Source organism: Pseudorca crassidens, chromosome 11 (genome assembly GCF_039906515.1).
Source record: "Pseudorca crassidens isolate mPseCra1 chromosome 11, mPseCra1.hap1, whole genome shotgun sequence".
In the NCBI taxonomy this organism is placed as follows: Eukaryota; Metazoa; Chordata; class Mammalia; order Artiodactyla; family Delphinidae; genus Pseudorca; species Pseudorca crassidens.
The window spans coordinates 23391255-23405539 of record NC_090306.1 but is presented as its reverse complement, the minus strand read 5'-3'; the positions used below and the strand labels follow the sequence as shown (position 1 = coordinate 23405539).

Sequence of the window (14285 nt, the reverse complement as noted above, 5' to 3'; positions counted from 1 at the left end):
ACTGGGGTACATATTGGAACATACAGCTTTTTTTCTTTTAAAGTGCATCATTATTCTTTGGGGGAAACACACAACACCATTTAAAACAGTAAAATAGTTTCAGTTACTGTTATGTGCTAGGGGAAAAAAATAAGTGCTAGGGAAAAAAACTAAGGCATGGCAGCTCCTGGGAGGAACGTGTGGTGTGATTTTAGCTAAAATGGCTAAGAGATAGCCTTTAGGAAAACTTTGGAAGATTTCAAGTTTGGTAATGTGATGATCAGATTTATGCTTTGAGAAGACAGATCACGAGATGCTGGATGGACAATACACTGCAGTGGAGAAGGGGGGGCATAAGAACGGAAGCAAGTAGTCCTGGTAAAGGTGATAGTGGCCTGGTCTTATGACATAGTAGTGGAGACTGAGGAGATATTCTAAGCCATATTTGACCTGCCGAAAGATGAAATTAGCTTGGGCTAGAGAGGATGCAATGGAGAGGTGGTAAAAAGTTGATGAATTCAGTATTAATCTGGAGTATGTTTGTCAGTCTTGTTGGAAGACTATGTGAGTTGTGGAAAGAGGATGACTTCCAGGATTTAGGTTTGAGTGACTGTGCCATTTACTGAGATAAGAAAGACTTCTGAAGGGGAAAACCTGGCAGGGAATGGGTGGCAGAAATCAAGAATTCTGCTTTAGACATAAGCCTTTCTCACCAGCCCATGCCCTAAGGTCGACTTCACAAGAGAGGCAGTCTGGGTATTGTGTTCCTCCTGGGAAAAAATAATTATGTTGTAGCCAAAGGATTATGCACATAACAGAGGTTCAATAAATACACGGTAAGTGAATTTATGAAACAAGTCATTATCCAACCAGTTTTCAAAGTCTAATTATGTGAACAGAATTAGCAAGTTAGTTAAGAAGCATGACAGGCTTTCACAGAAATGATTTATTTGCATTTCTTACCTAAAAACCAGCTTCTTCACCCTCTCAGATTTCAAGGTTCGACCCTTGGTGGCTATACTCCCTGCTACACTGATACACTCCCTGCTGGTATAACTGTATTCTCAAGGAATAAAAGTGCAAGAATGAGTATTGATGCATTGCTACAGTTTGCAAAACTATTACCAGTCCAGAAACAGAAGAGTTCTTTGATCAAGACATAGATTTTACAACTAAGTGAAAATAATACTCTTTCACCAAACGTTTTGGACTAAAACTAGCCTTGAAACAAGAGAATACTATATTAATGTCTATAAGAAGCAGAAATTCTGTAACTGGGCGCTTTGGAGCCTTCCTCTTTTTCCTTTCTTGTTCCCATAATTATCAGTTTTGAAAAGCAATCCAAGTATTTTTATTTGGATAATACCTAGTTACTTATCTTTTTATATTGTGTATAGCCTATAAATAGCTCTTTATATATCATGTATGTTTAATTATATGGTGATTATCTATAAATTCTTATTTTTTAAAGAGAACTTAATAAAATAAAATGATATAAGTCACTCATGTCATGATCCAGAACTAAGGTCTATTAAACTGTGATATACATTATACAATACATCTACCTAGAGACTAGTACTCTCTTGTTGCTTGAAGGCAATAAATAGCCCTCCGTCTTATAAGATGACACACGCACCTCCACCCCTGCAATCCTTCCACTAAGATTTACACCTCTCGTCTTCAAGACCTGGCCCCCAGACTAATGCCATCTATCGAACTACATCATAATCCACCCTGGGAATGAGGTGCCTGCTAAGGAAAGAAAGGGACTATATCGCAAAGGCCCTGTAGGACCCAGCCAACATGTACCAGCAGGAGGCAGGAGACTATGTACGAGACAGTGCTGGATCAAGAAGAGACAGAATATAAGTTTGGATAAGGGAGAGTTTATTGACATGAGGGCATTCTCGCACAGGATTAATACCCTAGCAAGACTACATGAGATGACACTAAGACACTGCTACGACGGCTCTTGGAAGCATACAGAAAGCAATGGTAGGAATGCCACAACCTATGGCTGACAGCAGAAGTCCTATCACAGACTACACCACCCAGAAGCTGCTGGCCTAATAGTGATGGAATGATCTGTTGAAGGCACAGTTGAGACTCCACCTTACAAATGATATCCTATAATCCATTCTCTAGGATATAGAATACACCCTAGATCAACAAACATCATAAGGAGCTGTGTTCCCAGGAAGTAGAATTCATAGTTCCCAGAACCAAGAGGTGGCAGTAAAAGTGGCCCTACTTATCATCATTGTTAATAATTGACTTGGAGACTTTGTGCTTCCCATTCCAGCAAACTCTAGGCTTTAGAGGTCCTGATTTTCTGTTGCTATCCCAACAAAGGACACAGTATAAGTCCCATTAAACTTTAAGCTGGTACTGCCACCTGGTCACTTTGGGCTCCTCAGGCCAAAAAACTGTACGCAGGGAAAGAAGGCAGGGGTTATTGATCCTGATCAGCAAGAAGAGATAGAGCTGCTACACAATGGGGTAAGGTAAGACTATGTCTGACACCTGGGTGATCCAGGAGGGCAATTCTTGGAACTGCCTTGCCTCATTTTACCTGTAAATAGACAAGTTCAGCAGCCATAGCCCGAGAAACACATGGCAACAGAGCCTTAGAGGTCTTATGACTGTGGATCTGGGTTATCTCATCAGGTAAGCCCCCGGAACAGCAGAGTTCAGTCAAGGGTAGAGAAATCTAGAAAAAGGAGTGGAGGAGGGAGATGAGAATCACTTGTAGCCTTGAGACCAGGTGAAGAAGTAGGAATTACAGCTCTTGCCACCAACTTTCCTTTTTTGTTTCCCCACAAAAGAAAATCAGAAGACCAAACAGAATCCTGGAGGAACTGTTACAAGAACCTATATAAAGGAAATAGACTTGAGTAGTGAAAGGAATGGACGGTAGACCACCACCCAGAGTCTACTTTCAGGACTAATTCCCATAGTTGCTGGGAATGTTGGTGGCTGGTGGGGCTCAGCTAAATCCCTCTCCAGGAATTGCTACCTTGACCAAGGTCATGCCCTCTCTCTGAGAGCCTCCCATATTCAATGACTGGTCTTTGCAGGGGTATAAAGGCCCAGATACCTTGCCTCAAGGTGATTCAACTGTAAAGGGCCAGCCCAGTTCCAGGGCTCTATGGGATTAGCTGAAGCCCTTACGCAACTGCATTGCAACTCCTCCCTTTGCCCAAACCTACTTCTTTCTCCCCACATAGAAGCTGGTTCTAAAAGAATTCTCCAATTTCCTGCACACAAATCTCAATCTCAAAGTTGCCTTTGGGGGACATACGACTTAAGACAAACTGGTAAGGCTACACTGTATTGGCTGATTATTAGATCTGGAAATGGCATAAAAACATGAAATCCTAGAGCTGGAAGAGACCAGGAAGACCATCCTGTTCAGTGGTAAGCACTTTTTTTGCTCCCAAAGATAAGTTCAGAAAAGTGGTGGCAGGGTAGGAAGACAAAGGAAAAACATTCAAAATAATTTTTATAAGTTCCTTGGAAAAATATCTTTATGACTTTAGGGTACTTATTTTAGTAAACAGAAGAATGTCATTGAGAAAATCAGTAGTGCTTTTGGAGACTGGTTTTGGTGCCACAACTAGGGTGCTACTGCATCCACTAGGTAGAGGCCAGGGATGCCACTAAACATCCAATGGCTATACTACCCCCAACAACAATTAATTATCAGGACCAAAATGCCAACAGTGCCAATGTTGAGAAATCCTGGTTTAGAGGTCACCAAGTATAGTACACTCATCATCTCACTTCATTCTTGGGATTAGGGGGGATTACTGGCATCGCTTCATTACTGATGGCGAAATAGAAGGAAAGTGACTTTGCAAAGGTCAAAAAGAAAGCTACCAGTAAAAACGGGTCTAGTAGTTCATTCCATTTTATGCAATTTTTTCTGGCCTGGATGGCTATCACTATATAAATGGAGAACACTGGATACTTTTTACTTCCCTTAATCTCTTCCTTACAAATCAAGCCTATTTATAAAGCTTGATCTGCAGGCTCAAGACCGTTATTCGCTGATAACTTCAAACCCTTCATTATATTAAGAAGCTAAACCTTGAATTTCCATCAGAGAAAAAAAGTCATTTGCAAATACATGCATTGTACATTTACATAACATTTATTCCCAAAGTTTGATTCTAATAAAGCACCTCTACATTGTACAGAACTACTGGTGGATTTAATATACTTATATATAGCATTTGCTAAATATCTTTTTTGCTTGTCTTTTACCCCTGAGAGACAGGCTCAGTAAGTACTCTCACCATTGGTAATACACAGATCTGTCTACAGGGAGCACGGAGTCTAGTGGTCGGGAGTATTCCTCTGGAGTACCAATTCTGCCATTTTCTAGTGGTATAACCTGAGACAAGTTACCTAAACTTTCTCAAAGCTTAAGTTTTCTTACCTGTAGAATAGTAACTGACTACGAGGCCTGTTACAAGGTGAAATGCAATGACTAATAAACCATACACACTGAATAAATGGTAGCTGTAGTGAGTATCTATTGCTTTTTGGCTTTCAGCATCTATCACTCCTTTTTAATGGCAACTTGAATTTCATTTGGGTATTAATTCTTTCCCATTGGATATAGTCTGATGGACTGTAATTAGGAATCTTGCCCTCTCCTAGCCAGAGGGCAGGTATGTAACCCAAACTAATCCAATCAGATGCCCCCTCCCTGGAATTTATACACTGTGTGGAGAAACAAAAAGAATACAGTTAGTTTTGTCCACACCTAGTAATGGTAGTCTGCCCAGTTATTGTTGTTGTTGTCTTTTAATTGTGACACCATTATTAATGTTGCTGCCTCTGAATTTCCAAAGATGACTTGCTTCTTTTGCCCATTTCCAAGTCGAATGTACAGCCTTCCAACAATTCTGCAAGCCTTGGATATCCTTTCAACAAAATCCCTTATCCTAATGTTAGCCTGATGCAGTTGTATTGCTTGTAACCAAAAGAACCCTACAGGTATACAGGTGCTGTATCTCACACCAGCACCAAACAGCTAATCTAATTAATATGTTATTAAATTAGGTACAAATAAGATTAATGACTTCTCTCTGCCTTCAGAAATAATGTCTAATCATTGATTTGCCTTTTGGTTTTAGCCCTAATACATATCCACACACAGTAAAATCTACATAGGAATTGAAGACTGTTTACCTAAAAGAAAATTTTCCTGTGGAGCAAAGGTGCTGTTTAAGCAGTCATCTCTGTTTGCTCTCTGCTGGAGCACTTTTTGGTAGGACTTCAAGAAATACAAGGCAAATGAAAAGAAACTGCGTTTCTGATTGATGTCTGATTGCCTGGTCCACAATTCTATAGGCTCACCTGAGATCTTAAATAAGAATCTTTTCAGATACAGAGGCTTTCATTATTTTTGGCTTTCCTTCTGTGTCTTGGATGTGGTTGCTCTTTGGGTATAGCTCTGGGTCAGACTCTGTGTGGTAAATCTGAATGTGCAATTACTGGCATCAGGGTTGGAGGAGAGAACTGCAGCAGTAGTGTAACGGCATGTTTCTTAAACAAGGAAAGAAATGAATAATCACTTTGGTTTTTGCTTTACAGATGCTTTGATCCATTTCATTTTTCACTGTGGGAAGATAGAATGGCAATTCTCTGAGTTAACTTTAGCGTTCACTTCCCAGAATAACTCTTTCAAGGCCACGGAATATTATGCCTCCGTCAGCTGGGCTGCCATATGAAGAAGCCAGTAAGATGGCATTTCAGTGCGGGGCACAAAAATACTTTCTTTCCCATAACTTGGTATATAAAATTCAGTGCTCCATTAGCTTCCCACATCCCAGATCAGATGGTTCTAAAGGCACACACAGTAATTCTTCCAGCAGGGAAATTTGGAAAAACTAAATACATACATAAGAAGGTCAAAGACTCCAAAGACTCCGAAGATTCTTGCTGAATAATTATGCCAAATGTCAGATTTTTGTTAAAAAATATGAGAAAAGCCCATTAGCAGATGCTGCAAGGGGTAACTGTTCTTATTTTCAGTATTACTGAAGCAGCTTTTACCAGTTATGATGATGCCTGTAGTTAGGCTGTTCTATGGCACCACTGCCCATCTGTCATCTTGTAGCAAGTTTCTAAACAGAAATGGCAACTCCAAAAGGATCTCTACAGATTAAGTTATAACTATAGAGAAGCTGTTCTTCTGCCAAACTTAAGTCAGTTACCTGCCAGACAGGGTAATTTTTCCTGACCTATAAATGATGAGTGAAAGATATGCAAAAGAATCTTTTAAGTGACATATGCATTTCATTGCATATCATTTAATAATTGGTTCAAAACTTTCCTGGAAAAAAAAAAAACTTATCGATGGCATAGAAATACTTAGTGATTATATAATTTATCCCTTTTCCTAGGAAATATTTTACCCCCTTGTGGTAAGGAAGCAATTGATTTAGGGTGGTCTTTTGATTATTCTTTCTTCTTAGTTGTATACCCCCCTTTCTCAACCCACTAGCTGGCAATTCTACGTTTTGTGAGAAGTATAAGGACCCTGGTTGCAAGGGATTTCATCATATTATGGATTATCATGTACTGAACACATAATAGAACTCATCAAAGATTTTTTCAATTCCTAAAGTGACATTTTCAACATAATTTCTTATGGTAATAAACTTATTCATAATAAAATTCAAGTGTCATCAATTACTTCAGCAGGTACTTTTTAAACCATCATCTAATTTTACAATTTATAGCCTAGCTGAAAACATGCTATGAGATTTAGGATACATGGATTTCAGCCATAAAAGTAGAGTAAATGTTCTTCAGCGTGTGGCTGCACCTAATTATTCTTTCACTTCCCCCAAGGGGACCAGAAGAATGAGTTATCTCAGTGACTACCATTCTTCCCTACATGAAACCCTACTAGCTCCTTCTCACCAGAGACAAACTGGATGCTAACTACTTTTATTAAACTGCATGATTTTAAGCTTTCCTCCTTTTAAAGAGATTGTTATCTTTCAGTTCAAACACAATTAAGCTATACTCACTGCATTATATACTTTACTATTTTGAGAATTTTCCTTTTCCTTATTTTAAATCAGAGATTACTGTATTGTAGCTAAGAAAACAGGCGATGATATCATACTTTAAAAAAATATGATTTCTTTGAAATAATGCTGGATGTCAATCCTTTACAGGAATTGGCCCTCCATCATAATGCTGACAAATGATATCCAGTTCAGGTGACTAGTTTTTGTCTGAATAAAGCATTTCTGTGGTGTTAACTTGTTGGAAAGACATGCAAAATTACTGCAATGGCTTATCCTTGATGATAGTTTAAGGTCTTTAAATAACGGCGAAAGCCCGAAGAAGCCTACCATTGACTGATGGACTATTGAATATATTTAAATATAGGGACCTACGGAATTCTGCCTTCATTTAAGAAAAATGGACAGAAGAATGCCAAGTTTTTTGTTAATTCATAGATGATGACAAGGAAAATAATTAAAAATACTTTCCTAAAATAGTTAAGGCAACTTATATATTTAAAAGTAGTTGAGTCAATACAAACTTCATTTTAGGGGCCTTCAGTGTCTACACGGTACTCAGACAAGTAACATCATTCTGATCCTAAACTGTGTGTTCATATCGTTGATGTCACTGTGGCTTGATGCTGTTTTTCCTTCACTTTTTTTACTTCAACCTCAAACATTCTCATCAGTCTGAAGTGTATTCAGCTGTGTGTAACAGAAATTTGACAAACAGTGGCTTAAATAAGAGTTTATTATTTAATGTACCACAGCCTCTAGGGGTAAGCAGTGCAGAGCTGGTAAGCTGGTAAGTCCAGAAACCAGACTATTTTCTTACATGGGTATCTTCAGCATATATTTTTTCCCTTTTGTTATAAGATGGCTATTGCACCTTCAGGCATTAGCCTGTGCTTGACACAGGAAAGAAGAGGAAGGACAGGCAAAATACATACTTGCAAAAGCAGTCTGACCCTTTTTACTAGGAAAACAGTAGCTTTCTTAGAAGTCTCACGCAATAGACTCTTTTTGGCACCTCAGTGCCTAGAACGAGGTTACGTGGTCATTCAAGGCTGCAGAGGAGTTTGAGGAGTTGTGTGCTTGTAACAAACTATTAATGTGCTACCTTTAATAACCCTGGCAGGGCTTCCCTGGTGGCACAGTGGTTGAGAGTCCACGTGCCGATGCAGGGGACACAGGTTCGTGCCCCGGTCCGGGAAGATCCCACATGCCGCGGAGTGGCTGGGCCCGTGAGCCATGGCCGTTGAGCCTGCGCGTCCGGAGCTTGTGCTCGGCAACCAGAGAGGCCACAACAGTGAGGGGCCCGTGTACTGCAAAAAAAAAAAATAACCCTGGCATTCTGTTAAGAGGCAGAAGGGGAGACTTTTTATTATATAGGGAATTAGCACTGTTTGCCACAGTTCTTTAAGGCTAGATGAAGAACTACGGTCTCTACGTAGTCTTTTCTGTTACATTTCAGTCTTTCTTGACGTTCCCTTTTCTGAATGCTCAGAGCAATGACAGGCTGAGTTAAGTATTACAACAATCATGTACTGACTCATATAATGCACTAATTTTTAAATATATCTTTTGACTGATCATTTCATAAGTCCTTGAAAATGAGGTCAAATTTCGTATTACTTTTGTATCATATAAATATGATACTTGACTTATTGATGAATTTACTCATGAATTTCATCTCGATCCTATTTTCTAGAAAAGTAAATGACAGTCTATCATTGTTGCTTTAAAAGTTATTTCATTTGCAACAGCATGGATGAACTTGGAGGGCATTATGCTAAGTGAAATAAGTCAAAGAAAAATACTGTGTGATATCACTTATACGTGGAATCTAAAAAAATACAACAAACTAGTGAATCAAAAAAAAAAAAAAGCAGATTCACAGACATATAGAACAAACTAGTGGTTACCAGTAGGGAGACAGGAGAGGAGAAGGGGCAAGACAGAAGCAGGGGATTAAGAGGTACAAATTACTATGTATTAAATAAATAAGCTACAAGGGTATATTGTACAACACAGGGAATATAGCCAATATTTTATAATAACTATTACTGGAATATAACCTTTAAAATTGTGAATCACTATGCTGAACACCTGAAATTTATATAATACTGTACATCAACTATACCTCAATTAAAAAGAAATTTCATTCTTGACCACTCCACAAGCAATCTATTCTCTGAAATGCTTTAAGTCTTACTGACTCTACTCTTCCCTAAGCTTATAGCTTTTCTATCAGTGTTACAACGGTAAAACAAAACAAATGCAACAAATACTGTTCTGTGTTACACTGAAGCTCTTAGGGAGTGAAGTATATTTTAAAATAACTTTAAATCTAGCATTAAAATAACTGTGGTGTAAATCAATTATGACATCTATTTTACAACTCTTTCTATCTTGATTCTCCCTCTCAAACACTTTCTTCCAATTAGGAGAAATGAGAATACAGACTGAATAGTTAACTTTCTCAACAAATGTATGAAAGTGCTTCCCTCACTACACTGTCCTGTTAAAAAAGTCTTTATGGGAATCTTTTCCTAGATATGAGTGTGGAGAAAACCACTGGTCTAAAATAGAAACATTTTACCCCTAAGAAATGCCTTTTTATTAATTTATGAACACATATTATATTTTTCTACTAATATGCTATGCATATTATGAAATACATATATTTTTTTAAAAAGTGAGACTAAGGCAATTGAATAATGCTTCATTGTATTTGAAAATCTTGGTTTAGTACATTGCAATACAGCAATTTGGCTCTAGATACTGTCTATTTTTGCACTTGGTTTTAAGGGCTGTCATAGCTGAAAAAGATGCCTCAAAATGATATGTGGGTCAAATCTGAAACAGTGTATAGTTAACTGTACTTACTAAATCAAGATTCTCATTTTTCAATTTCACCCACAGGTTCAGTTTAGTAAAATTTTGAAAAGACTGAATTGAGTATTAGATGACACTAAAAACCTGTGAGAAAGTCATAGTATTTCCCTGTTCTGTTTGGTATTTTCAGGAGGAGGCCGGGTCATGTAGGGCCCTGCAACGACTCTGGCTTTTATTGAGTGAGATGAAGCTGTTTCAAGGTTTTATGCAGAGAAGTGACTAATATGACTTAAGTTTCAAAAAATGACTTTGCCTACTGTGTTAAGAATAGACTTTGGAGGGCAAGAGTAGAAGTAAAGATACCAATTAGGAGGCTTTTGTAGAAGTCCAGGCAAAAGACGATAGTGGCTTGGACAGTGGTGATAGCAATTGAGGTGGTCAGAATCTGGATATGTTCTAAGATAGATTTCCCTATGTACTGGGCATAGGGAGAGAGAAGTAATTCCTGAAGTTTAAGCTTAGACATCATCCTGGGAAGGGTTCTCTGATCCACGAAGATTTCATTCAGTCCCCATTTCACGGGCTCCTACAGCTCCCTGTTCCTCTTCCATCACAGCACTATCCCATGTGTGGCAATTTCCTGTTTTGTTCCCCCATATCTTTACTAGACTATAAGCCTTGAAAGTGTAGGGACCATGTCTATCTTGTTTGTAGTATATACTTAAAATTTTCTTGGTATACAATTGTGTAAAACCTTACTTCTTATTTTTCAACAGTGCCATATCACCAATTCTATAAAAATAGTTCATGATCACTTAGATTTTACTATTAACCACTGTAATTAGATAACAGTATATTCTTCAGAAAATGGTGGTAGCTCTTGAATGATTATAGCAAAGGCATTTAATATTTTTCATAACCAAGGGCATGAAAAAGTTTTAAGAACCTGAAGTTATATATGAGAATTGCTATGACTGGTTTCATTTGAATGTGAGATTGGCCAGACCATATACCTTAAGACACTAATAGGTTGAGCGTAAAAGTAAAACAACTACAGCTTCAGAAATGGGGGTTGGGAACATTCCTGCGATGATTGTTGATAATGCAGTTCAAATTTCTATAAACAGGTCTATTCTGACATCTTTTGTTAAGTCTTCGTTTGGTTTGGTACAGTATGTACATACTCTGAGACAAAGTTCTTGAAACAGAACTTTAAAAGCCCAAAGTAAATGAACAGCATGGCTTTTCATGACTCAAAACTTGGTAATGGCATCAATTAATTTTGCTCTTCACCATACCCTGTGTGCTTGCTATGTATGAGCCTAACAAAAAGGGACAAACTCTTTATCATTAAAACTATTTTTGATAGGGCCCTGAAGCAAAGAAGATACAGTATCTACAGTGAGCAGAACTCTCATGAGCTATTGGGTATAATATATTCCATGTAAAAATCCCTTTGCATATCTTTAATGCTGTTTCTGTTTGGAAGGAAATTAAATGTATACTTAGCCAGTGGTGTCCATCCCTTAAGAAGTTTCTCAAGGTGGTGAGAAACTTGGTGAGCTTACTATTACATTCAGGGATTGGTTTTCAGCTGCTGAGGTACAAACCCTGGATTTACCAAAATGCTAAGCATAGATCCTTTTCTCAAGAGAAGACTTGGAGTACCTTAAATTCATAAGGCTGACTATAAAAACATCCCCCAGGTTGCCTAGTACACACAGAATCTGAGCAAATGGAGTTAGATTACATACATGTTTAATGGCATTCCTTCATTCATGAAACAAAATTTATTGAACATCTGCTATGTGCCGGCTTATTCTAGACACTGAGAACACGAAATAGACAAAGTCCTTCCTCTCTCAGAGTTTATATTTTAGTCGGGGAGATAGATAATTAGCAAGAAATTTATCTGTTTTACTTACTGATGTATCCTACTTGGAGTACTGCCTGGTACATGTTAAGTATCTGAGAATAGTTCTTGATTGAATGAATAATGTAAACTATTAACACAGTTTCAGATAACATGCGCTAAGAAGAAAATAAAACAGGGTAGGGATATGATGAAGTATGCTTTGAAAGAGGGTAGCTAACCTAGGTTGGGTGGTGTGGTATATTAAATTATTGTCTGGCAAATATTCATTCATTCTTTCTCTCCACCTCCATGGGAGAAATAGATTTTTCCACTCCATCGATGTTGAACTTGACTGTGCAACATGCTTGGCCTCATGGTGAGTGAAATGTCCTTCACTGCCTTTTGACTATGTGGGCTTGGCCGTATGACTTGCTTTGGCCAACAAGATGCCAGAAATACGACAAAATCAGAAACTTCCAGTGTTTATTAAAGTGTTTTGGGCTTCCCCTCTTGTACTTCTACCACTGACATGAGAAGAACACGTGTTGGATGGTCCATCTTAGATCCCTTCTGAGTTTTGGAAACTCTGTTCAAGTGGTTTAATTTCTTTTACTAAATTCAGGGCTTTGATGTTACTTGCACTAATCTCTTGACAACTGATGTGGGAGTCATTTTGGGTAAGAGAGGTGAAAGGAAGGGATTTGTACTATGAAAGTACCCAATAAAAAAAAGGTAGATGTAAAACTTCTTTTTTTTTTTTTTATTAACAGGATTTTTAGTAATTTAACCACTAAAATAAACAAAGAGCAGAAGGAGAGCATGTTTGTTTAGTCCCGTGGCTAAGCTCCACCCTAGACAAGATATTTTCATTTTCAACACATGATACACAAGAAAAGGAAAATGTGAACCACAGGAATGGAATAAATATTGAGGACAAAAGCAAAGTGTTGAATATATTATAGTCACAGCAAATCTTAAATGAATAAGCACTCTACGCTATAAAGGAAAAACTAAGCAACAAAGTTATTTCATATGCCAAATGTCCCCACTGATGAATTAAAAGCAGATATTAAAATTCTTGTAAAATGGCAAAGAGACTATGATGAATATTTTCCTGGTACAAGGTAATAATCACATTATACATGCAAAAAATATGAAAATATGAAAAACCACCATGGTAACAGGACAGGAATAGTGGGATTATTTAATAAATCAATCCCAATGTACACTGAATGCTGGATATAGAATTTATCCTAAAATATTGTACTTCAAATTAAATGCTGAGAAAGTCATCTACTTTGGAAAACATCTGGAAAAGACTCAAATGAAATGGAGGGATCTAACTTTGAAACTTACTAGTATAATAATGTTCTGACTGGCAGCCAGGTTTTGAACATAATCTTCTTTAACAACCCAGAAGCTCAAAGAATGACAGAAGTGACAAGGACCAGTGAAAATAGACACAACAAAACCTATATATAATACTTATTACATAGTACAGAACTGAAGCCTCTCCTTTTCAGGCTTAGAATATGTGACTTGATTTGATAAGTAGTACTTTGCTGTCCAGTTTCTCACCATTTTCTTTAGTTTTATACTTAAAATCAGAGTCGTAAAAAAAATAGCAGAGGCCATGGATAACAGGTCTGGTTGCAAGAAAATGGAGAGGAGGGTAGAAGAAAGAGACCCACTTGTCAGAGTGTGGAGTAAATATAGAGAACAAAGTGCCAAGGACACAGAGGCCACTAACTTGATCTAGGTGAATTCAGTAGAAAGACAAGCCCATCAAGCTCTCTCTAGTAACCTTTGTGGCCATCATTCTATAAAAAGAAGTTCTATAACTAGTGTATACAAAATGCCCCAGAATTACCAAGGGGAAAAACTTTTGGTTAACTCAAGGACAAGTTTAATCACTAAAACTTAAAAATTTAAACAAAAATCTATTTATACATACCTTCTAAAATTATCAATATTTAGCATAAGTACATGGAAACAAAAACCTTATCTATCCAAAGTATTGCATACCCCCTGAACAGTGTCACATAATTTAGGCATAACTGTAGAAACCTCAGACTATTGAAAAAGAATGAAGTTGTGGTGGCCAAGTGACAAACTTTCTACAAGATATCTGATGAACCTGGCAATTGCTAATGCTCTGTTTTAGTAAGAATAAAACCCACCTAGTTTGACTTCAAAGGATCAGTTTTAGAATTAGCCAAGAGACTAAAAAGCTGGAAAAATATTTCTACTGTAACCATAGCATCTTGGAAAAAATTCCCAAAGTATGTAGTGGCCATCTGTAATGTTCTCTGGTTTTTGATACCCTTCCTATGTTTGATGAATTTCTAACCTTATGAAGTATGACTCCCTTAAGTAAAACCCAGAAAACTCAGTTATCTAGCTTGCTCCTGCTCCAAAGGCTCTGCTAATCAGAGTCAACTGTGAAAGACTTTTGATTCAGAAGTGAGCAGTTAGAGGAAGGGGCTCTGGATAGCACCCGTTTGCTCATAAGGATGGGAAGCATTCAACTGCTGATTATTGCAATGACTGAATTAAACAGGGGGTTCCCACAGTGCTTG

General features: G+C 37.7%; 1 protein-coding gene across 11 annotated transcripts in view; it reads right to left on the bottom strand.

Annotated features, from left to right (window-relative positions):
- Positions 1-14285, bottom strand: part of CCDC91 (coiled-coil domain containing 91) — a 410030-nt gene that overhangs the window by 58976 nt on the left and 336769 nt on the right. For 2 of the 11 annotated variants that reach the window (XM_067696029.1, XM_067696032.1), the window contains one exon: positions 2552-2689. The exons of 7 other annotated variants lie outside the window; for them this stretch is intronic. In XM_067696029.1, the coding sequence (XP_067552130.1) occupies positions 2552-2689 (138 nt within the window). Of the gene's footprint in view, positions 1-951; positions 1036-2551; positions 2690-7746; positions 8339-14285 lie in introns of those variants that run through there. 2 more of the 11 variants (XM_067696033.1, XM_067696031.1) reach the window with 2 other exon arrangements.